At 50.1% G+C, this 23,794-nt stretch overlaps 1 protein-coding gene across 2 annotated transcripts in view; it reads right to left on the bottom strand.

Annotated features, from left to right (window-relative positions):
* Window positions 1-8,100: 8,100 nt before the first annotated feature.
* LOC147122432 (netrin-G1-like) overlaps window positions 8,101-23,794 on the bottom strand; it is a 76,414-nt gene continuing 60,720 nt past the window's right edge. The window contains exons 4-7 of one of the 2 annotated variants that reach the window (XM_085983590.1): window positions 20,158-20,184; window positions 15,489-15,656; window positions 11,023-11,157; window positions 8,101-8,778 (exon numbers count right to left, since the gene is read on the bottom strand). In XM_085983590.1, coding sequence (XP_085839716.1) covers window positions 8,549-8,778; window positions 11,023-11,157; window positions 15,489-15,656; window positions 20,158-20,184 — 560 coding nt within the window. In that variant the 3' untranslated portion in view covers window positions 8,101-8,548. The remainder of the gene's footprint in view (window positions 8,779-11,022; window positions 11,158-15,488; window positions 15,657-20,157; window positions 20,185-23,794) is intronic. The other variant, XM_085983589.1, reaches the window with a different exon arrangement.

Here is a 23,794-nt window from a genome sequence, read left to right as displayed (position 1 = left end):
CGCACTGTCGGAGGGGCAGTACTGAGGGAGCGCCGTGCTGTCGGGGGGGCAGTACTGAGGGAGCGCTGCATTGTCAGAGGGGCAGTACTTAGGGCGCGCCGCATGTTGGCGGGGCATTACTGAGTGATGCTGCACTGTTGGAGGGTCAGTACTGAGGTAGTGCCGCACTGTTGGAGGGTCAGTACTGAGGGAGCGCAGCACTGTCGGAGGGGCAGTACTGAGGGAGCGCTGCACTGTCGGAGGGGCAGTACTAAGGTAGCGCTGCACTGTCGGAGTGGCAGTACTCTCCGCTGCACTGTCGGAGATGTGGTCTTTCAGATGAGACGTAAAGCCAAGGAGCTCAGGTGGATATAAATGATCTCATGGCACTATTATGAAGAAGAGCAGGTGAGTTCTCCCCGGTGTCCTGGGGCCAGTATTTATCCCACAACCAACACCTAAAAACAGCTGATCTGATCATTTTTTTCATTGCTCTTTGTGGGAGCTTGCTGTGCACAATTGCCTGCCGTTTCCAACATTACAACAGTGACTACACTTCAAAAGTACTTCATTAGCAGTAAAGTCCTGAGTCCTCTCTCTCTCTGTAACCTCCTCAAACCCTGTGAAGCACCCTGGGATGTTTCACTACAATATAGGCGCTATAGAAATGCAATTTGTTGTTGTTGTGGGCGGCGCTATAGAAATGCAAGTTGTTGTTGGCGCTATAGAAATGCAAGTTGTTGTTGGCAGCGCTATAGAAATGCAAGTTGTGGGCAGCACTATAGAAATGCAAGTTGTGGGTGGCGCTATAGAAATGCAAGTTGTTGTGGGCAGCGCTATAGAAATGGAAGTTGTTGTTGTTGTGGGCGGCGCTATAGAAATGGAAGTTGTTGTTGGCGGCGCTATAGAAATGCAAGTTGTTGTGGGCGGAGCTATAGAAATGCAAAGTGTTGTTGTTGTGGGCGGCGCTATAGAAATGCAAAGTGTTGTTGTTGTGGGCGGCGCTATAGAAAGGCCAGCCTTTCTTTCTTGAAGCGGATTGGGTGGATCTCCAGCAGGAAGTTGGGTTCATTTTATTTCTGTGATTTTGGACCCACAACATCTAAAAATAGTGACTGGAAGACAAACCTCGGCCTCAATATGGTCGGTTAAGCCCCTCCCTTACCGAGGGCTGAGAAACTGGTAAAGGATTTCCCACATACAGATTGTTGCTTCATCATAAGCCGATAACATTCGAACCGAGAAAAAGGGAGATTCTCACTCACAGCCTGTGCATCGTGCAACTCACTGCAACAACTTGCATTTATATAGCGCCATTAATGTAGTAAAACGTCCCAAGGGGCTTCACAGGAGCGTAAATCAGACAATATTTGACACCGAGCCACATCAGGAGATATTCGGGCAGGTGAGGTTTTAAGGAGCATCTTAAAGGAGGAGAGAGAGACAGAGAGGTTTAGGGAGGGAATTCCAGAGCTTAGGGCCCAGGCAGCTGAAGGCACGGCTGCCAATGGTGGAGCAAAGGGAGTGGGGGATAGACAAGAGGCCAGAATTAGAGGAGCTCAGAGATCTCGGAGGGTTGTGGGGCTGGAGGTTACAGAGATAGGGAGGGAGGAGGTTACAGAGATAGGGAGGGAGGAGGTTACAGAGATTGGGAGGGAGGTGGTTACAGAGATAGGGAGGGAGGAGGTTACAGAGATAGGGAGGTGCAATGTTACAGAGATAGGGAGGGAGGAGGTTACAGAGATAGGGAGGGAGGAGGTTACAGAGATAGGGAGGGAGGAGGTTACAGAGATAGGGAGGGAGGAGGTTACAGAGATAGGGAGGGAGGAGGTTACAGAGATAGGGAGGGAGGAGGTTACAGAGATAGGGAGGGAGGAGGTTACAGAGATAGGGAGAGAGGAGGTTACAGAGATAGGGAGGGAGGATGTTACAGAGATAGGGAGAGAGGAGGTTACAGAGATAGGGAGGGAGGAGGTTACAGAGATAGGGAGCGAGGAGGTTACAGAGATAGGGAGAGAGGAGGTTACAGAGATAGGGAGGGGCGAGGCCATGGAGCGATTCGAACACGAGGATGAGAATTTTAAATTGCAGGTGTTGTGGGACCAGGAGCCAATATGGGTCAGCGAGCACAGGGGGTGATGGGTGAACGGGACTTGGTGCGAGTTAGGACACAAAACCTTTTGATGCAAAGCCACCCAACAGAGACAGCTCTTCAAAACCGTAAACAAAAGGGAAATAATTTCCCCAAACACTGGGTTCCACTTCCAGTCCATGTGGAATGGCTCGAATCTAAAGTTTTTAAAAATTTGTATATGGGATGTGGGCATCACTGGCAAGGCCAACATTTATTGCCCATCCCTAATTGCCCTCGAGAAGGTGGTGGTGAGCCGCCTTCTTTAACCGCTGCAGTCCGTGTGGTGAAGGTGCTCCCACAGTGCTGTTAGGGAGGGAGTTCCAGGATTTTGACCCAGCGACGATGAAGGATCGGCGATATATTTCCAAGTCGGGATGATGTGTGACTTGGAGGGGAACTTGGAGGTGGCGGTGTTCCCATGCACCTGCTGCCCTTGTCCTTCTAGGTGGAAGAGGTCACGGGTTTGGGAGGTGCTGCCGAAGAAGTCTTGGCGAGTTGCTGCAGTGCATCTTGTAGATGGTACACACTGCAGCCACGGTGCGCCGGTGGTGGAGGGAGTGAATATTTAAGGTGGTGGTTGTGGTGCCAATTAAGCGGGCTGCTTTGTCCTGGATGGTGTCTGACTTCTTGAGTGTTGTTGGAGCTGCACTAATCCAGGTAAGTGGAGAGTATTCCATCACACTCCTGACTTGTGCCTTGTAGACGGTGGAAAGGCTTTGGGGAGTCAGGAGGTGAGACACTCGCCACAGAATACCCAGCCTCTGACCTGCTCTTGTTGCCCCAGTATTTATTTACATAGATACATAGAGATAGGAACAGGAGTAGGCCATTCGGCCCTTCGAGCCTGCTCCGCCATTCAATGAGATCATGGCTGATCTTCGTCTGAGATCATAGCTGATCTTACCAGTTCAGTACCCCGTCCCCGCCTTTTCTCCGTAACCCTTAATCCCCTTAGCCTTCAGAAATATATCCAATTCTCTCTTGAAAATATTTATTGAATTAGCCTTCACAGCCCTCTGTGGCAGGGAATTCCACAGGCTCACCACTCTTTGAGTGAAGAAATTCTTCCTCATCTCTGTTTTAAATGATTTGCCCGCTATTTTTAGACTGTGGCCCCTGGTTCTGTGCTCCCCGGCCATTGGAAACATTCTCTCTGAATTCAGCCTGTCCAGGCCTGCCATAATTTTATATGTTTCGATGAGATCCCCTCTCAATCTTCTAAACTCCAGTGAGTACAAGCCCAAACTATTCAATCTCTCCTCGTAGGTCATTCCCGCCATTCCAGGTATCAGCCTGGTGAATCGCCGCTGCACTCTTTCCATGGCAAGAACATCCTTCCGCAGATGGGGCGACCAAAACTGTACACAATACTCCAGATGCGGTCTCACCAGCACCTTGTACAGCTGTAGTAAGGTATCCCTATTCCTATACTCGAACCCCCTTGATATGAAGGCCAACATACCATTTGCCTTCTTAATCGCCTGTTGCACCTGCATGCTCTCCTTCAGTGACTGGTGCACAAGAACACCCAGGTCCCTCTGCACTTCCCCATCTCCCAATCTATTGCCATTTAGATAATAATCTACCCTCCTGTTTTTACCCCCAAAGTGGATAACCTCGCATTTATCCACATTATAGTGCATCTGCCACGTATCCGCCCATTCCCCCAACCTGTCCAAATCGCACTGTAGCCTCCTGACATCCTCATCAGAGCCCACCCCTCCTCCTAGTTTAGTGTCGTCAGCGAATTTGGAAATATTGCATCCAATTCCCTGATCCAGATCATTTATATATATTGTGAACAGCTGGGGTCCCAGGACAGATCCTTGCGGCACCCCGCTGGTCACTGCCTGCCACTCCGAAAACGAGCCGTTTATTCCAACTCTCTGTTTTCTATCCGCCAGCCAGTTCTCTATCCACGTTAATACTTTGCCCCCAATCCCATGAGCCTTAATTTTGCATGATAATCTTTTGTGTGGAACCTTATCGAAGGCTTTCTGGAAGTCAAGGTACACCACATCCACTGGCTCTCCCCCATCTATTTTACCAGTTACTTCCTCAAAAAATTCCAGCAGATTAGTCAAACACGATTTACCCTTTGTAAATCCATGTTGACTCTGTCCGATCCTTTCCCCATTTGTCAAGTGCTCCGCTATTTTATCCTTAATAATGGACTCTAGCATTTTGCCCACAACCGATGTAAGGCTTACTGGTCTATAATTCCCTGCTTTCTCTCTACCCCCCTTTTTAAATATTGGGGTAACATTAGCTACCCTCCAATCCACGGGTACTGTTCCCGAGTCAATGGAGTTCCGGAAGATGATCCTTAGAGCATCTGCTATCTCCAGGGCCACCTCCTTAAGTACCCTAGGATGTAGTTTATCAGGCCCCGGGGATTTGTCGGCCTTCAGTCCCCTCAACTTACCCAACACCATATCCCTTAACTGGTCCAGTTAAGTTTCTGGTCAATGATGACCCCCAGGATGTTGATAGTGGGGATTCGGCGATGGTAATGTCGTTGAATGTCAAGGGGAGGTGGTTAGACTCTCACTTGTTGGAGATAGTCATTGCCTGGCACTTCTGTGACGCGAATGTTACCTGTTACTTATCAGCCCAAGCCTGAACGTCGTCCAGGTCTGGTTGCATGCAGGCATGGAGTGCTTCATTATCTGTGGAGTTGTGTATGGCACTGAACACTGTGCAATCATCAATGAACATCCCCATTTCTGACCTTATGTTGGAGAGAAGGTCATTGATGAAGCAGCTGAAGATGGTTGGGCCGAGGACACTGTCCTGAGGAACTCCTGCAGCGATGTCCTGGGACTGAGATGATTGACCTTCAACCACCACAACCAACTTCCTTTGTGCTAGGAATGACTCCAGCCAGTGGAGAGTTTCCCCCCTGATTCCCATTGACTTCAGTTTTACGAAGGCTCTTTGATGCCAGACTCGGTCAAATGCTGCCTTGATGTCAAGGGCAGTCACTCTCACCTCACCTCTGGAATTCAGTCCTTTGTCCATGTTTGGACCAAGGCTGTAATGAGGTTGGGAGCCGAGTGGTCTTGGCGGAACCCAAACTTGGCATCAGTGAGCAGGTTATTGGTCAGTAAGTGCTGCTTGATAGCACTGTTGATGACACCGTCCATCACTTTGCTGATGATTGAGAGTAGACTGATGGGGCTGTAATTGGCCAGATTGGATTTGTCCTGCTTTTTGTGGACAGGACATAACTGGGCAGTCTTCCACAAAATGCAAATCATTGTCTGTTATCAGCAACAAGCAAATGTTAAATCTGCCTATAAATCTTTAAACAATCTGTTCAGCAAGAGCAGAGCATTCAATTGAGATAAAAGTGCCCAGTGGAGACACTCTGAACCCGGTGAGTGACTTTTCAAATTTAATATGTGAAATGTCAGATAAAGGGGCTTTGATGATAATTCCGTGAAACCAGGAAATATTCTACTAGAGTTCCCGAGACAGGTCAGGAAGAGATTCTCCGGAACAAGAAATAAATGAGGATTAATGTCCCTGTCTAGTGCACCATCGACTGAAATATTTTCAGGACACAATCTCTCTCCTATTTTACTGTAAAAACTTCGAAGCCTCTGTGTAAAATAAACTCAGGGCAAATTGGATCATTTCTCAGCCGGGGCCAGTCAAGGTTCACAGGTCAAAGTTCACCTGCACTTTCACCATATTTTATGCTTCATATGGAATTAGATTGCCTCCTTTTCTCACTCCAATTGTCAGGTGTCAGTCGTGACTCAGTGGGCAACACTCTCGCCTCTGGGTCAGAAGGTCATGGATTCAAATCGCACTTTAGAGACTTAAGCACAAAATCCAGACCGACAATCCCAGTGCAGTACTGAGGGAGTGCTGCACTGTCAGAGGGGCAGTACTGAGGGAGTGCTGCACTGTCAGAGGGGCAGTACTGAGGGAGTGCTGCACTGTCGGAGGCGCAGTACTGAGGGAGTGCTGCACTGTCGGAGGGGCAGTACTGAGGGAGCGCTGCACTGTCGGAGGGGCAGCACTGAGGGAGCCCTGCACTGTCGGAGGGGCAGTACTGAGGGAGCGCTGCACAGTCGGAGGGGCTGTACTGAGGGAGAGCTGCACTGTCGGAGGGGCAGTATTGAGGGAGCGCTGCACAGTCGGAGGGGCAGTACTGAGGGAGCGCTGCACTGTCGAAGGGTCAGTACTGAGGGAGTGCTGCACTGTCGGAGGGAGTGCTGCACTGTCGGAGGGGCAGTACGGAGGGAGTGCTGCACTGTCGGAGGGGCAGTACTGAGGGAGCGCTGCACAGTCGGAGGGGCAGTACTGAGGGAGCGCTGCACAGTCGGAGGGGCAGTAATGAGGGAGCGCTGCACTGTCGGAGGGTCAGTACTGAGGGAGTGCTGCACTGTCGGAGGGGCAGTATGAAGCGAGTGCTGCACTGTCGGAGGGGCAGTACTGAGGGAGTGCTGCATTGGCCCATCCGCCCTCTCATGTAGATGGAAAAGTGCTTTACAGCCAATTAAATACTTCTGAAGTCTGGTCACTGTTGCAATGTGGAAATGTGGCAGTGAATTTCCGCACAGTGAGATCCCACAAGCTGCAGTGATTGCCAACATGGCCACCCCAGTGCTGCCCCTTTCCCCCTCCCCCTGAACCCTCCCACACCCGGTGCGGAGCCGGATCCGGAGCCCAGGACACTTGCTGCAGGAGCTTTTATTGTTGTCCAGTGTAAAGCGATGAGTCCTTTGCCGGATCTCAGGACACTTTCCCGAGCCGCAAACTCCGCTTCTTTGATGCAGCAAATTGCAGTTCCAGAGAAATCTGTGCACAGGAAAATCACAGTATGAAAATGCTGTGATTGGCCCATCGCCGGGAGTCCCACAGTGACAGATATATTCACCAACACAAACCGCTCTTCATACAACAACCACATCGCACTTTGTGTGATTGCAAGAAAATCACTTCATCTTAATGCAAAAGATCAATAAATGCACGAACGCTCCGATCGCTGCTCAGGACCATTCCCACAGGGGGCTGAGGCGGCCCCTGTGGAGAGACCAGGATAGGAGCCGGATTTCAGAAGGAGGGGGTCGGGGGAAGCGATTACACAAAAACCCAGCGACTAGGATCACAGCATCGCTCACTGAAGCCCAGGCTGTAGGTCGCTCGAAGCCCCCCCTCACATTCCCTCAGGTCACGATGCACCGACAGAGGCCTGGTCCCCACTCAGCAACCCCTCGCAGAGAGAGAGGGAGGGAGGGAGAGGGAGAAAGAGAGGGAGCAGGGGAGAGAGGGATGGAGAGAGAGAGAGGGAGGGAGAGAGGGAGAAAGAGCGAGTGGGAAGAGAGATTGAGGAAGCAGGAGGGAGGGAGCGAAGAAGAGATTGAGTGAGTGGGAGGGAGAGAGTGAAGAGGGCATGCGAGTGAAGAGGGAGTGAAGTAGGAGAAAGGAGTGAGTGAGGAACAGAGGGAAAGAGTGAATGGAATAAGAGTGATGGAGTATAACCTGTGCGTAAAGTGTGTGAGTGAATGAGCGAGAGAGTGCGGCACTGTCGGAGGGGCAGTACTGAGGGAGTGCTGCACTGTCGGAGGGGCAGTACTGAGGGAGTGCTGCACTGTCGGAGGGGCAGTACTGAGGGAGTGCTGCACTGTCGGAGGGGCAGTACTGAGGGAGCGTCGCACTTTCGGAGGGGCAGTACTGAGGGAGTGCTGCACTCGGAGGGGCAGTACTGAGGGAGTGCTGCACTGTCGGAGGGGCAGTACTGAGGGAGTGTGGCACTGTTGGAGGGGCAGTACTGAGGGAGCGCCGCACTGTCGGAGGGGCAGTACTGAGGGAGCGCTGCACTGTCGGAGGGGCAGTACTGAGGGAGTGCTGCACTGTCGGAGGTGCCGTCTTTCGGATGAGACGTTATACTGAGGCCCCGTCTGCTCTCTCAGGTGGATGTAAAATATCCCAGGACACTATTTGGAAGAAGAGCAGGGGAGTTCTCCCCGGAGTCCTGGACAATATTTATTCCTCCACCAACATCAGTAAAACAGATTGTCTGCTGATTCTCACATTGCTGTTTGCTGTAAAGTTCTTCATTGTCTGTGAAGCGCTTTGGGACGTCCTGAGGTGGTGATAGGCTCTGTAGGAATCCAAGTCCTTTCTTTCTTTGTCCCAAAGCTGGACATGGGCCGAGCGGCTGGCGATTGCAGAATGAATATTAGCAGCTGCCTCGGGCCCGCGGGGAGTCAGAGAGTCCAGTCCCCACTGACTGCCCATTCCTTCTGGGCTCTCAGATCCAGTCGGGCTGGGTGGGTGGCTGGGCTCCGGCCTCGGCTCCAGTTTGCCTTTCCCGGGGGGTCGGGGGAGGGTAGCGTGTTCTAACGGCGACGCAGTAAAGGCTGGATTCTCCTGCGCTCTTCGCACCTTCCCGTGAGCGGCCATGGCGCTGGACGCGGGTCAGAGCGGCGGGCGGCCGTTAGCGGAGGTTAGCAGCGCAGTCAGCGACAGCAGCAGCCGGTGTAAGGCGGGCTTCCGCGGGGATTGGGAGACGCACCCTCCCGCTTCCTCCCCGCACTGGCCTTTCTCACACAGGAGCCCGGTGTAGGGAGCGAGGCACCGACACCTCCAATTGTCCTCACACACTCCTCCGTTCTGACACCGTGTCAGCAAGTTATCGCACACGCCCGCTGCAAGAGGCCAGAGAAAAGAAAGATCAGCTCATTGACCATCTCCCCACCTTACAGATTGGTTCAACTCTCGCCGCTCCCAGGCTCTCACTGTCACAACAACATTTTATTAGAGAAACATCTCGAAACCCAGAATATCATAAAGAATAGTCAGCCCGGATTGTAAAAGGGAACACGAAGAGGTGAGGAAAGAAGTGAAGAAACAATTAGGAAAGAGGAACTCCAAATTTTCACAGAATATCAAAAGCAACAGTAAAGTATTCTCCAGACACATAAATAACAAAAGGAAAATCAGGATCGGGATCGGGCCACTGAGGGATACACACGATAAACTGACAAGTAATGACAGCGAAATGGCAGCAATATTGAATAATGACTTTGCCTCGGTGTTTCCCAGGGAGATTAACATGGTGGACATGACACTAGAGGAATAGAGCAAAAAAGATAGAAAGACATTGAAGATGGAAAGGGAAAGATAATTGATAAACTGATCAAACTCAGAGAGGATAAAACCCCTGGTCCGGGTGGATTGTATCCGTGCATATTAAAAGAGGTTAGGGAAGAGATAGCAGGGGCACTGTTACATATATATAAAGATTCATTAGAAAAGGGAATAGAGCCAGATGACTGGCGGACAGCTGATGTGATTCCGAGATTTAAAAAGGGAGATAGAACAAGTCCAGGGAACTATAGACCAATTAGCTTATCGTCGGTGGTGGGAAAGATTCTTACTCAAAGATGTAATAGAAAACCATCTAGAATCTGAAAATATAATAAAGATTAGTCAGCATGGATTCCAAAAGGGAAGGTCATGCTTGACCAGGCCTATTGAATTATTTGAAGAAGTAACAGAAAGGGTAGACAAGGGTAATGTAGTAGATGTAATATATTTGGATTTTCAAAAGGCCTTGGATAAAGTATCGTGTAGTAGAGTCTTGACTAAGGTCAGAGCATGCGGAGTCAGGGGAGAAGTAGCAGAATGGATAGCAAGCTGGCTACAAAACAAAAAACAGAATTAAAGGTAATTACTCAGACTGGCAAAAGCTGGGAAGTGGTGTTCCAGAAGGATCAGTGCTGGGACCACCGTTGTTCACTATTTACAGAAACGATTTGGACTCGGGAATCGGAAGTATATTTTTAGAATTTGTGGATGACACCAGATTGTGGGGGTGTAGTTAATACAGAGAATGACTGCGACAAAATACAGGAAAACATGAATAAACTCGTAGAATGGGCGAGTAAATGGCCAATGAATTTCAATATCGATCAGAGTGCTGTAGATTCTATTTAACAACAACTTGCATTTATATAGCGCCTTTAACATAGTAACACGTCCCAAGGTGCTTCACAGGAGCGTAAATAAGAGAAAAGTTGGCGCAGAGCCACATAAGGAGCCAATGTAGCTCAGCGAGCACAGGGGGGATGTGTGAATGGGAATAAATTAATGATTAAATACCTAAGGTGAGACTGAGGATTAAAGTCTGTGTCCAATTATTGTGGCCAATTCTGGGCACCACATTTTAGGAAGGATGTCAAGGCCTTGGAGAGGGTGCAGAGGAGATTTACTAGAATGGTGCCAGGGATGAGGGACTTCAGTTGTCTGGAGAGACTGGAGAAACTGGGATTGTTCTCCTTAGAGCAGAGAAGGTTAAGGGGAGATTTGATAGAAGTGTTCAAAATTATGTTGAGTTTGATCGAGTAAATCAGGAGAAACTGTTTCCAGTGGCAGGAGGGTCGGTAACCAGAGGACACAGAGTGAAGGGAATTGGCAAAAGAACCAGAGGGGAGATGAGGAGAATGTTTTTACAGCGAGTTGTTGTGATCTGGAATGCGCTGCCTGAAAGGGCGGTGGAAGCAGATTCAATAGGAACTTTCAAAAGGGAATTGGAGAAATCCTTGAAAAGCAAAAAAAGGAAAGATTTGCAGGGCTGTGGGGAAAGAGCAGGGAGTGGGACTAATTGGAGAGCTCTTTCAAAGAGCCGGCACAGGCACGATGGGCCGAATGGCCTCCTCCTGTGCTGTGTGATTCTATGAAACGCCCCTCACTGAACTCCAGACCTCCCTTTGCGAGGAGCTGTGCCACTAATTGTGTGGCGGGTGATGGGAGGGTCCAGGAGGGTTCACTCACTAAAAGCCTCTGTGATTCCCCCCACGGTATCTCTGCTATCGGATACTCTGCTGACCCTGACACACAGAAGCCGGGGCGGAGTGAGGGGAGGGGCTGGTGCTGGAACGGTTACTTACCTCGACAGCCCCTGTGCCAGTAATATCCGGGCAGGCACTTGTCACACTTGGGCCCTGTTGCCCCCTCCTTACAGTCACAATATCCCGTGTCATTACAGCGATGGTGGAGCGAGCCATCAGGGTGACACTTACAGTCTGCAGAAACAAGACAACACACACACTGCACACGGCTGTTCCCAATAAAACACATCGACACAACCTCAGCCACAGGAATGAGTGCGAGCCGGGACAAGGGAGGGTCAGACTCTGGGGGTGAAACAAGTCTCCAACACTTTACAAACAGCTTCAATCCCCCACACACTGACTGCACACGGCCCGTGTTCCACTCCCTGGGGCCACGGCACAGAATTAACACAGGTTAACAAGGCCCGAAAAAGCAAACCAAGCACTGGGTTCATCACTAGAGGGTAGAATTCACAAGCACAGAAGTGATGTTAAACTTGTATCGAACCTTGGTTAGACCGCACTTGGAGCACTCTGCACAGTTCTGGTCTCCATATTATAAAAAGTACATAGAGGCACTGGAGAAGGTGCAAAATAAGATTCACATGGATGATCCCAGAACTGCGAGGTTATAACTATCAGGAAAGACTGAACAGGCTGGGGCTCTTTTCTCCAGAAAAGAGAAGATTGAGGGGGGACCTGATCGAGGTCTTTAAGATTATGAAGGGGTTTGATCGGGTAGACGTAGAGAAGATGTTTCCATTTGTGGGGAGTCGAAAACTAGGGGCGATAAATATAAGATAGTCACTAATAAATCCCATCGGTAATTCAGGAGAACCTTCTTTACCCAGAGAGTGGTGAGAATGTGGAACTCGCTCCCACAGGGAGTGGTTGAAGCGAATAGTATCGATGCATTGAAGGGGAAGCTGGATAAACACATGAGGGAGAAGGGAATAGAAGGATATGGTGATTGGGTGAGATGAGGAAGGACGGGAGGAGGCTCGAGTGGAGCAGAAACACCGGCACGGACCAGTTGGGCTAAAAGCTCGTGGACAGGTACAAAAACTAATGAGAAAGGCTGATGGAATGTTGGGCTTTCTCTCGGGGGCTGGAACACAAAGGGGAGGAAGTTATGTTCCAGCTGCACAGAGCTCTGGATAGACTGCATCTGGACACTGCGTTCAGCTGTAGACTGCAGGAAGATATCAATAAATTGGTCAGGTGGGCAGAACAGTGGCAAATGGAATTCAGTCCGGAGAAGTGTGAGGTAATGCATTTGGGGAGGGCTAACAAGGAAAGGGAATACACATTAAATGGTAGGACACTGAGTAGTGTAGAGGAACAAAGGGACCTTGGAGTGCATGTCCACAGATCACTGAGGGTAGCAGGCCAACTAGATAAGGTGGTTAAGAAGGCATACGGAATGCTTGCCTTTATTAGCTGTGGCATAGAATACAAGAGCAGGGGGGTTATGCTTCAACTGTATAAAACACTGGTTAGGCCTCAGCTAGAGTACTGCGTGCAGTTCTGGTCACCACATTACAGGAAAGATGTGATTGCACTAGAGAGGGTACAGAGGGGATTTACAAGGATGTTGCTGGGAGTAGAGAATCTTAGCTATGAAGATTCCCTAAAAATAGTAGATGCATTGCTGATCATCTTCCAACATTCGATGAAATCTGGAACAGTACCCATGGATTGGAGGATAGCTAATGTTACCCCACTATTCAAAAAAGGTGGTAGAGAGAAAACGGGGAATTACAGACCGGTAAGCCTGACATCGGTAGTGGGGAAAATGCTAGAGTCCATCATAAAAGGTGTAATAGCAGAGCACTTGGAAAACAGTGACAGGATCGGACAAAGTCAACATGGATTTACAAAAGGTAAATCGTGCTTGACTAATCTACTGGAATTTTTTGAGGATGTAACTGGTAAAATAGATAAGGGAGAACCAGTGGATGTGGTGTATTTGGACTTTCAGAAGGCTTTTGATAAGGTCCCGCATAAGAGATTAGTGTGTAAAGTTAAGGCACATGGGATTGGGGGCAAGGTATTGACTTGGATAGAGAACTGGTTGGCAGACAGAAAGCAAAGAGTTGGAATAAACGGGTCTTTTTCCGAGTGGCAGGCAGTGACTAGTGGGATACCGCAGGGATCGGTCCTTGGACTCCAGCTATTCACAATATATATTAATGATCTAGACAAGGGAACAAGATGTAATATCTCCAAGTTTGCAGACGACACAAAGCTGGGTGGGCGTGTTGCTGTGAGGAGGATGCCGAGAAACGCCACGATGATTTGGACAGGTTGGGTGATTGGGCAGAAGCATGGCAGATACAATATAACGTGGATAAATGTGAGGTTATCCACTTTGGTGTCAAAAATAGGAAGGCAGATTATTATCTGAATGGCAATAGATTGGGAGAAGGGGAAGTGCAACGAGACCTGGGTGTCCTTGTGCACCAGTCGCTGAAAGTAAGCATACAGGTGCAGCAGGTGGTTAAGAAGGCAAATGGTATGTTGGCCTTCGTAGCGAGAGGTTTTGAGTACAGGAACAAGGATGTCTTACTGCAGTTGTACAGGGCCTTGGTGAGACCACATCTTGAGTATTGTGTGCAGTTTTGGTCGCCTTATCTGAGGAAGGATGTTCTTGCCATGGAAGGAGTGCAGCGAAGATTCACCAGGCTGATACCTGGGATGGCATGAATGACATATGAGGAGAGATTGGATTGATTGGGCTTATACTCGCTGGAGTTTAGAAGAATGAGAGGGGATCTCATTGAAACTTATAAAATTCTGACAGGACTAGACAGACTAGATGCAGGAAGGACGTTCCCAATGGTCGGGGAGTCCAGAACCAGGGGTCACAGTCTAAGGATAAGAGGTAAGCCATTTAGGACAGAAATGAGGAGGAATTTCTTCACCCAGAGAGTGGTGAACCTGTGGAATTCTCTGCCACAGAAGGCAGTAGAGGCCAATTCATTAAATATATTCAAGAAGGAGTTGGATATATTTCTTAAGGCTAAAGGGATATGGGGAGAAGGCAGGGACAGGGTACTGAATTTGGATGATCAGCCATGATCACATTGAATGGCGGAGCAGGCTCGAGGGGCCGAATGGCCTACTCCTGCTCCTATCTTCTATGTTTTTATGTTTCTATGAGGAAAGACTGGATAGGCTGGGTCTGTTTTCCTTGGAACAGAGGAGGCTGAGGGGAGACCTTATTGAGGTGTATAAAATTATGAGGGGCATAGATAAAGTGGATAGAAAGGACATATTTCCCTTAGCAGAGGGGTCAAAAACCAGGGGGCACAGATTTAAAGTAATTGGGGGAAGGTTTAGAGGGGATTTGAGGGGAAATTTCTTCACCCAGAGGGTTGTGGGGGTCTGGAACTCACTGCCTGAAAGGGTGGCAGAGGCAGGAACCCGAACCACATTTAAAAAGTACTTGGATGTGCACTTGGGATGTTCTATCCTGCAGGGCTACGGACCAAGAGCTGGGAAGTGGGATTAGGCTGGATAGCTCTCTGTTGGCCAGCGTGGACACGATGGGCTGAATGGCCTCCTTCCGTGCTGTAACTTTCTATGATTCTATTTGTTCTGGGCCCCGACCCTCAGGAAGGATAGACTGGCCTTGGAGGGGGTGCGGCCCAGATTCACCAGACTGACACCGGGGCTAAAAGGGTTAAATTCTGAGGCCAGGCTGCACAGACTGGGCTTGTATTCCCCTGAGTTAAAGGGTGATCTAATCGAGGTGTTTAAGATGATTAAAGGAGTTGATCGGGTCGAGAGAGAGAAACTATTTCCTCTGGTGGGGGGAGTCCAGAACAAGGGGGCAGAACCTTAAAATTAGAGCCAGGCCATTCAGGGGTGAGGTCAGGAAGCACTTCTTCACACAAAGGGCAATGAGAATCTGGAACTCTCTCCCTCAGAGAGCTGTTGAGGCTGGGGGTCAATTGGAAATTTCAGAACTGAGATTGATGGATTTTTGTTTCTGTGTTCCTATGAATGGCCTGTTTCTGTGCTGTACATTCTGTGTAATTCTGTGTGGTCGTTTACCGAGATTACAAACAACATACAAATTCCTGAAAAACACTGGAGACAGGGAGGCAACGATTATATCGGCAAAGCACAGGGCTTTCGATTCACCTCAACAAAGCAAGGGCCAGGCCTCATCGCTAGGGAAAGGCTGGACCAGGCCTCATCGCTAGGGAAAGGATGGACCAGGCCTCATCGCTAGGGAAAGGTTGGACCAGGCCTCATCGCTAGGGAAAGGTTGGACCAGGCCTCATCGCTAGGGAAAGGTTGGACCAGGCCTCATCGCTAGGCAAAGGCTGGACCAGGCCTCATCGCTAGGGAAAGGTTCGGTTGGGGCCTAGTCACTGGGGAAAGGGGAGCTGATTTCCGACACCCTTCTGCTCAGCCCTATCGAAGGTATTTTCTTTGTTTCTTTCTCTTGTTTCGGGCTGAAAGCAGAAGGGTGAAGGAAGGAGGCGAGAGCGGAGATTGTAACAGGAACTGACCGAGGCAAACGTTGTGGTGGTCCAGCTGTGCTGAAGGGTTTCGGTGGAAGCCCAGCCGGCATAACTGGCAGTGTCGCCCTCTAGTGTTGTGCTTACAGCTCACGCAAATGGCGGTGGAGAGCAGCTCGAGGTAACTGCACCGGTTCGAGTGGCCAAAGCATTCGCAGTCTTGCAAGGAAGAGACAGAGAGTGTAGACGGCACGTAGACGGGTCGCAGACTGCAAGAGGGTCACATGCTGCAGGAATGAGAGGTGGGGAGGAAATGGCTGGAATGGGAGGGAGGGAACACTGAGGCTTTTAGCAGTGAGGGGAGAACATCAGACTCCCGGCTAGTTACGGTTTGCAGTGAATCAGGCAGATGGCAATGGATGGTCCCAATCCCGGGTTTATAGGGTCCTGTGCTGGGTTTTATACAGTACTGCCAAGTTCGGGGCCTTTCAGCCATGGCTCAGTGGGCAGCACTCTCGCCTCGGAGTCAGAAGGTCGTGGGTTCAAGTCCCACTCCAGAGACTCGAGCCCATAATCCAGACCAACACTAATGCAGTACTGAGGGAGTGCTGCACTGTCGGAGGGGCAGTACTGAGGGAACGCTGCACTGTCAGAGGGGCAGTACTGAGGGAGCGCTGCACTGTTGGAGGGGCAGTACTGAGGGAGTGCTGCACTGTCGGAGGGGCAGTACTGAGGGAGTGCTGCACTGTCGGAGGGGCAGTACTGAGGGAGCACTGCACTGTCAGAGAGGCAGTACTGAGGGAGCGGTGCACTGTCGGAGGGGCTGTACGGAGGGAGTGCTGCGCTGTCAGAGGGGAAGTACTGAGGGAGCGCTGCACTGTTGGAGGGGCAGTACTGAGGGAGTGCTGCACTGTCGGAGGGGCAGTACTGAGGGAGTGCTGCACTGTCGGAGGGGCAGTACTGAGGGAGCACTGCACTGTCAGAGAGGCAGTACTGAGGGAGCGGTGCACTGTCGGAGGGGCTGTACGGAGGGAGTGCTGCGCTGTCAGAGGGGCAGTACTGAGGGAGCGCTGCACTGTCAGAGGGGCAGTACTGAGGGAGTGCTGCACGGTCGGAGGGGTAGTACTGAGGGAGCGCTGCACTGTCAGAGGGGCAGTACTGAGGGAGCACTGCACTGTCAGAGAGGCAGTACTGAGGGAGTGCTGCACTGTCGGAGGGGCAGTACTGAGGGAGCACTGCACTGTCAGAGGGGCAGTACTGAGGGAGCGCTGCACTGTCGGAGGGGTAGTACTGAGGGAGCGCTGCACTGTCAGAGGGGCAGTACTGAGGGAGCGCTGCACTGTCGGAGGGGCAATACTGAGGGAGTGCAGCACTGTCGGAGGGGCAGTACTGAGCGAACACTATATGAGAGCTCCTACCTTGCTCTGGGTTCACGACCTCTAGTGATGAGATTCTTGACCATTGGAAGGTCTTATGGTTGGAGGAGTGAAGAGATCTCGGAGGGTCTTATGGCTGGAGGAGGTTACAGAGACAGGGAGGAGCGAGATCATGGGGGGATTTGAATGTGAGGATGAGAATTATAAATTGGAGGTGTCGCTGGACCGGGAGCCAATGTCGACTCAATCAGTCGCTTCTCCGGGTCTACTCACTGCCTGTGTTGTAGCTCGAAGTGGATCAATCACTAATTAGTGGGAATCTGGTCCGCGGAGCCGATGACTTAATGGGGTGAGGCCGGTGACAGGCTGTTATTATGGGATTTCGGTACATTCGAGTAGGTTGAGGGTTTGAAAGGCAAACTGTGTAATGCAGGATGTGACTGAGTCTCCCTGTTATTATTCAGCGTGACTCAATCCAGCAACAACACGCTCAGTAATTCAGCACAAAATGGAGATTCATCGCCAGACATTAGAACTAGTTTATCTTTAGTTAACTTTGTGTAGGTTCTGGCTGTCCCTGGGCAGGAAAGGGGCAGGTTTGGGGTCAAAGTGTAACGTTTCATAGATGCCCAAAGTGCCCCAGTCCCCCACTCCCGGTCAGTATGGGGAGTTATGGTCACTCCCGGTCAGTATGGGGAGTTATGGTCACTCCCGGTCAGTATGGGGAGTTATGGTCACTCCCGGTCAGTATGGGGAGTTATGGTCACTCCCGGTAAGTATGGGGAGTTATGGTCACTCCAAGTCATTATGTGGAGTTACGGTCACTCCCGGTAAATATGGGGAGTTATGGTCAGTATGGGGAGTTATGGTCACTCCCGGTCAGTGTGGGGAGTTATGATCACTCCCGGTCAGTATGAGGTGTTATGGTCACTCCCGGTCAGTTATGGTCATTCCCGGTCAGTATGGGGAGTTATGGTCACTCCCGGTCAGTGTGGGGAGTTATGATCACTCCCGGTCAGTATGAGGTGTTATGGTCACTCCCGGTCAGTTATGGTCATTCCCGGTCAGTATGGGGAGTTACGGTCACTCCCGGTCAGTGTGGGGAGTTATGGTCACTCCCGGTCAATGTGGAGAGTTATGGTCACTCCCGGTCAGTATGGTGAGTTATGGTCACTCCCGGTCAGTATGGTGAGTTATGGTCACTCCTGGTCAGTGTGGGGAGTTATGGTCACTCCCGGTCAGTATGGGGAGTTATGGTCACTCCCGGTCAATGTGGAGAGTTATGGTCACTCCCGGTCAGTGTGGGGAGTTATGGTCACTCCCGGTCAGTATGGTGAGTTATGGTCACTCCCGGTCAGTGTGGGGAGTTACGGTCACTCCCGGTCAGTGTGGGGAGTTATGGTCACTCAGCTCCCCGTCAGTATGGGGAGTTATGGTCACTCCTGGTCAGTGTGGGGAGTTATGGTCACTCTGCTCCCTGTCAGTATGGGGAGTTATGGTCACTCCCGGTCAGTATGGGGAGTTATGGTCACTGCCGGTCAGTGCGGGGAGTTAAGGGCACTCCTGGTCAGTATGGGGAGTTACGGTCACTCCCGGTCAGTATGGGGAGTTAAGGTCACTCCTGGTCAGTGTGGGGAGTTATGGTCACTCCCGGTCAATGTGGGGAGTTATGGTCACTCCCGGTCAGTATGGGGAGTTAAGGTCACTCCCGGTCAGTGTGGGGAGTTATGGTCACTCCCGGTCAGTATGGGGAGTTATGGTCACTCCCAGTCAGTGTGGGGATTTATGGTCACTCTGCTCCCGGTCAGTCTGGATGCTGGTTTGGGGGTTTACTGTGACGGATGGTTTGGAATGACATGGACAGCATGCGAACGGTTAAATAAACGGGAACGAGTTGATGCAAAATCCAGGAACAGAGGGGAACAGATTGAGGCCGAGACACTCACCCAGCTCCCATTCCTGTATCTGGGATAACGGGATTACAACAGGTCCCCATTGATCTCGGTCTCAGCAACCAAACAGCTTTCTACAAATATACTTCCCACTGAATGTTCTCACTGAGACAGAGTTAAGAAGCACTTTCCTCTCAGCTAAGATGTGTATCGTAAATATTACAACTTCCCTGCTTCGTATCTGCTGCACCGCTCGAGGAGATTATACTTTACTCCATAGATACAGGAACAAGCAGACTCCTGATCCTAGCCCCTGCTCACACTCAGCCCCCGCTCACACTCAGCCCCCGCTCACACTCAGACCCTGCTCACACCCAGACCCTGCTCACACTCAGACCCTGCTCACACTCAGCCCCCGCTCACACTCAGACCCTGCTCACACCTACAACTGCTCACACTCAGCCCCTGCTCACACTCAGACCCTGCTCACACTCAGACCCTGCTCACACTCAGCCCCCGCTCACACTCAGCCCCTGCTCACACCTACACCTGCTCACACTCAGACCCTGCTCACACTCAGACCCTGCTCACACTCAGACCCTGCTCACACTCAGCCCCTGCTCACACCTACACCTGCTCACACCTACACCTGCTCACACCTACAACTGCTCACACTCAGACCCTGCTCACACCTACACCTGCTCACACTCAGACCCTGCTCACACCTACACCCGCTCACACTCAGACCCTGCTCACACCTACACCTGCTCACACCTACACCTGCTCACACTCAGACCCTGTTCACATCCACACCTGCTCACACTCAGACCTTGCTCACACCTACACCTGCTCACACCTACACCTGCTCACACTCAGACCCTGCTCACACCTACACCTGCTCACACTCAGACCCTGCTCACACCTACACCTTTTCACACCTATACATGTTCACACCTACACCTGCTCACACTCAGCCCCTGCTCACACCTACACCTGTTCACACTCAGCCCCTGTACACACCTACACCTGTTCACATGCAGTCCCTGCTCACACCTACACCTTTTCACACCTATACATGTTCACACCTACACCTGTTCACACTCAGCCCATTCACACCTACATCTGTTCACACTCAATCCCTGTTCACACACACACCTGTTCACATTCAGCCCCTGTTCACACCTACACCTGTTCACATGCAGTCCCTGTTCACAACTACACCTGCTCACACTCAGCCCCTGTTCACACTCAGCCCCTGTTCACACCTACACCTGTTCACACTCAGCCCCTGCTCACACTCAGACCCTGCTCACACTCAGACCCTGCTCACACCTACACCTGTTCCTCGGTCAGTGAGAGATGAGGGGGGTTTGAGGGGAAAGGTTTGTTCCAGATACTGAAATGGGCTCTGGGTCAGCAGGTCACAGGTCAGAGAGCGTAGGTCCTACTTACGGCCACTCGCGACGGTGTCAGGGAGGCCTGGAGAGGGAAACAGAAACAAAGAGAGTTAGAGAGACGTCTGATTAACAATCTGTCTCCATAAACACACTAATCCAACCCATCACATGGAGTGTTGATGAGATGGACCTCACTCAAACTCAGGAACAATGAAGTGATGGGGATTGGTGGGCTGCATCCTCTGAGCACTCACACCAGCCCTGGGTCACACCAGCTAGAGTTGCTAAAGAGCTGACGGAAGGTGAGCCTGAGGTTAGTCCGTGGCTCCGTTCCCACTCCGTGTGATTAGTGTGTAAGTCCGCAGGGTTAATAGGTAAGGGTGTCAGTCATCACACAGACCCCTCGCTCACTGCCCAGTCCTCTCACTGTCTGTATATTGATCTCGGGACATTCCACACACAGCAATGGCCACAGATGTCCTTCACAACCTTCACTTCCTGATCTGCTTCAGATATTGTTACACAGAGGCTTATTCTCCTTTCACCCTCCCCAGCTGTTCCCCAGATGTTCATCCAGCCATTAACATTCCATTCTCACTGTAAAGTCTGTGGGTTGTGCAGTAAATAAATACACAGACTTTTGAAGTACAAACAAACAGGTCTTTACTATTCAGAGGTCAGGGCGAATCTGCCCTAGTTATCCTGTAACATCACTTATATACTGGTGTGGTCACTGTCGGTATTACCGTATACAGAAGCCAATCAAATAGTGCCACACCTAAAGCAGTTCTCTTAAAGGTGAACGGTTACACTCAATCGTTCCCTTAAAGGTAGACGGGTACATACACTACAATCCTCCCTTTTTAGCTTATTACTTACAGGGTCCCCGTTAAACATACATATCTTCAACTTCACATAACAATTTACAGATATACTCTCGGTGGAGAACAAACAATTTACAGAGATAATTCCGGTGGAGTCAACGTCATATAAAACAGTTTACAGATATACTTTCGGTGGGAACAGTGCACAGGTTCAGTCTCTGCGGAAACAGTTCATAGATTCAGTCTCTGATCTTGACTCATTCCGAACAGCATCTCTTTGGTGTAGCCGGTTCACATGGCTAGCGTGACTCCTCCATAGCCTTTTTCTTAACGTAACAGCTTGACCTTCCGTCCTGTTGAACCAGCAGTGCGGACTTTTACAACCAACTGGCTGTCTTGATAATTTTCGGGTTTTCAACTAATTTAGCTCCTTTCATGGTGTCCCGCCTGAGATGATAGTATTTTAGACAGTTATTATCTCCTGCTTCTTCTTTTTCTTTTCTGCCTTTTTGAAACTCTCGGAGCTCCTTTCTCTGCGGCCATCTGTAGCGCCACCAACTCTCTATGTTCATTAGACCTTAAGTGCTTCATGCGGATTTCTGTACTTTGGGAGTTTTCATCACAAACTGGGCAGACCAGATCCTCGTAATATTCAGTGTCACTCAATAGGTCAGGATAGTATTCGGGGTCGTCCTGAGTTAGGCCAGTGAGGGGCCCTTCTACTTCCTTCTTATCCAACTGGACGTTAGCCGATGGTGGTTCCTTCTCTGACCATCTTTCTTGAAAAGACTTCTTCAAGCATTCATATTCATCCCGCTCTTCCTGGGATGTCTGCCATTCCTTCACGCCTGGCCTCATTTGTGAGTTCAATACCTTCCCTTCCATCGGGGATTCCGTTATCAGGCTATTTAATCCTTCTACTGAAGTAGCTGTTTCCGCATTCTTCTGCTCCCCTTGACGTAATTCAGCATACTTTTGACATCCATGTGCAAGCTGTGTTGCCCCCTCAGCTCTCTCCGTGACTTTTGGAAGCTCCGAATTCTTTCCCTTTGAAACCTGAAACTTGTGTTCCCATTTTGGAGTCTTGTCCCTCAGCGTGTATAAGAGTTGGCTGGCCGTTAACTCTTCTACGGGGACACTGTGGATTAGCGCCTTCTCCATTTCATCCACCTTTCCCTCCAATGTTTTCACCTTCCTTTCCTCCGGTCCTTTGGTTTTAAGCGCTCGAAGAAATTGCGCCTTGGTGTTCTCTAACTCCTGATCAGGGGCCATTCCTACAGTCTCTGTGTTCCTTCCATTGGTCTTTCCTTCCACTGCCCGGATTCCTAGTTGAATATGTTCTTCAAGTTGTTGGACCTCTGCCATTGCCGCCTCATATTTGTCTTGGGTTTCCTTCAATAATTTAATGAGTTCTTGGACATCTTGAATTTCACGTTCTGCTATGTCTTCCACCTCTAATTTTCCATCTACGGATGGAATCTCTACCGATGAGTCTGTCTTGGCCTGGAGCTCGTCAAACATTTCCTGCAGCCTTTGTAATTCTCGCTCATGTTCAAACTTTAGTTGTTCATATGCTTTCACTAAAACTAGCTTTTCGGAGGTTGCCGAGTTAACCCCTTCCAGGATTGTAGTCTGGGCCCGTTCATACTGTTCCTTCAACTTGTTACACTCTGCTTGCAACGAGTCGTAGAGATGAACTGGGATAAAATCCTGGCTTCCTGAAGATTCCTCTTCCTTTAGGTCGTTCTGTAAATAGTCTAGTTCCTGAACAGTTTCAGGGAGATGTGATCGGTACTTGGCCACGATGGCTCTATGGTCGCTCTTTTCTCGAGCTAGCTGTCTCTGTTGTCTTTCCAGGTTCTCCCATTCAGTATCCCAGAACTTTTCCATATTTTTCATCTCTTGTACGAGACGGTCACTCCACTGTTCTAATTGTTGTCGTACTTTGACATAAGTTTGAGTCCGAGCTCGGTGTTCTTCCGTCGTGGATGAATCCTTAGCTTGAACAGGCTCAGAATTCTCTGTCAACCTGGAGTTCTGCTCTGTAACTTTATTCTTCTTGGTGACATAAGTCTTTCTGCATGTCTTTGTTTCCTTCCCCATCGTCGGCAAGTCCCCTTTAGCCTTGTCATGCCTATTTGAATTGGTCTTATCGTCATCCATCTCAGAATCTGAGCTGATAGCTTGCACCGAATCCTCCTTCATTATGGCTTTTAGGTAGTGCCATTCCATGTCTATTTTCTTAATCCACTCCCGTCCTAGAAGTGGTGGTCCTCCCTCAGGTAATACGTACAAATTCATTCTTGGGTGTTCTTTCCCTCTATCTCTCACCTTGACTCTTATTTTCCCCATGGGGTATACATTATGCCCCGTGTATGTCTGTAATACGAACTTGGTATTTCTCAAAGGCATGTGAGAGAATAGCCGGTGGTAGTCCCTTCGGTTGATGACTGATAGAGCTGATCCAGTGTCCAGCTCCATTCGTACTTGGACTCCAGCTATTTTTAGTACGACCCAAATCGTTTGTAGATCAGTTTCTTTCCCCACATTGTGGATCTTCAGACTACCCAGCTCCTGGTTGTTTGGGTCTGAGTCTGAATTCTGTTCGTCTGAACTCTTTTCAGCCACCTCGTGTACCTTGTTGTACTTTTCTTGTGGTGGCTTCCGTTGACTGTTGGTCTTTTTCCCGGACCTGCATACCTTCGCGATGTGACCCAGTTTGCCACATTTCCGACACTCTTGGTTCTTAAACCAGCAGTGATTCTGGTCGTGCGTGGTCTTCCCACAACGGTAGCATTTTGTTGTGCTCGAAGTAATTTGGTCCACCCCGAGTGCCGCCGCCTTTAGCTGCATTTCGGCCGTTCCTTT

This window comes from Somniosus microcephalus, chromosome 3, assembly GCF_052327205.1.
Source record: "Somniosus microcephalus isolate GS21.2 chromosome 3, FLI_Smic_1.0, whole genome shotgun sequence".
NCBI classification, from domain to species: Eukaryota; Metazoa; Chordata; class Chondrichthyes; order Squaliformes; family Somniosidae; genus Somniosus; species Somniosus microcephalus.
The sequence above is the reverse complement of the archived record's forward strand: the minus strand, read 5'-3'. Positions and strand labels throughout refer to the sequence as shown.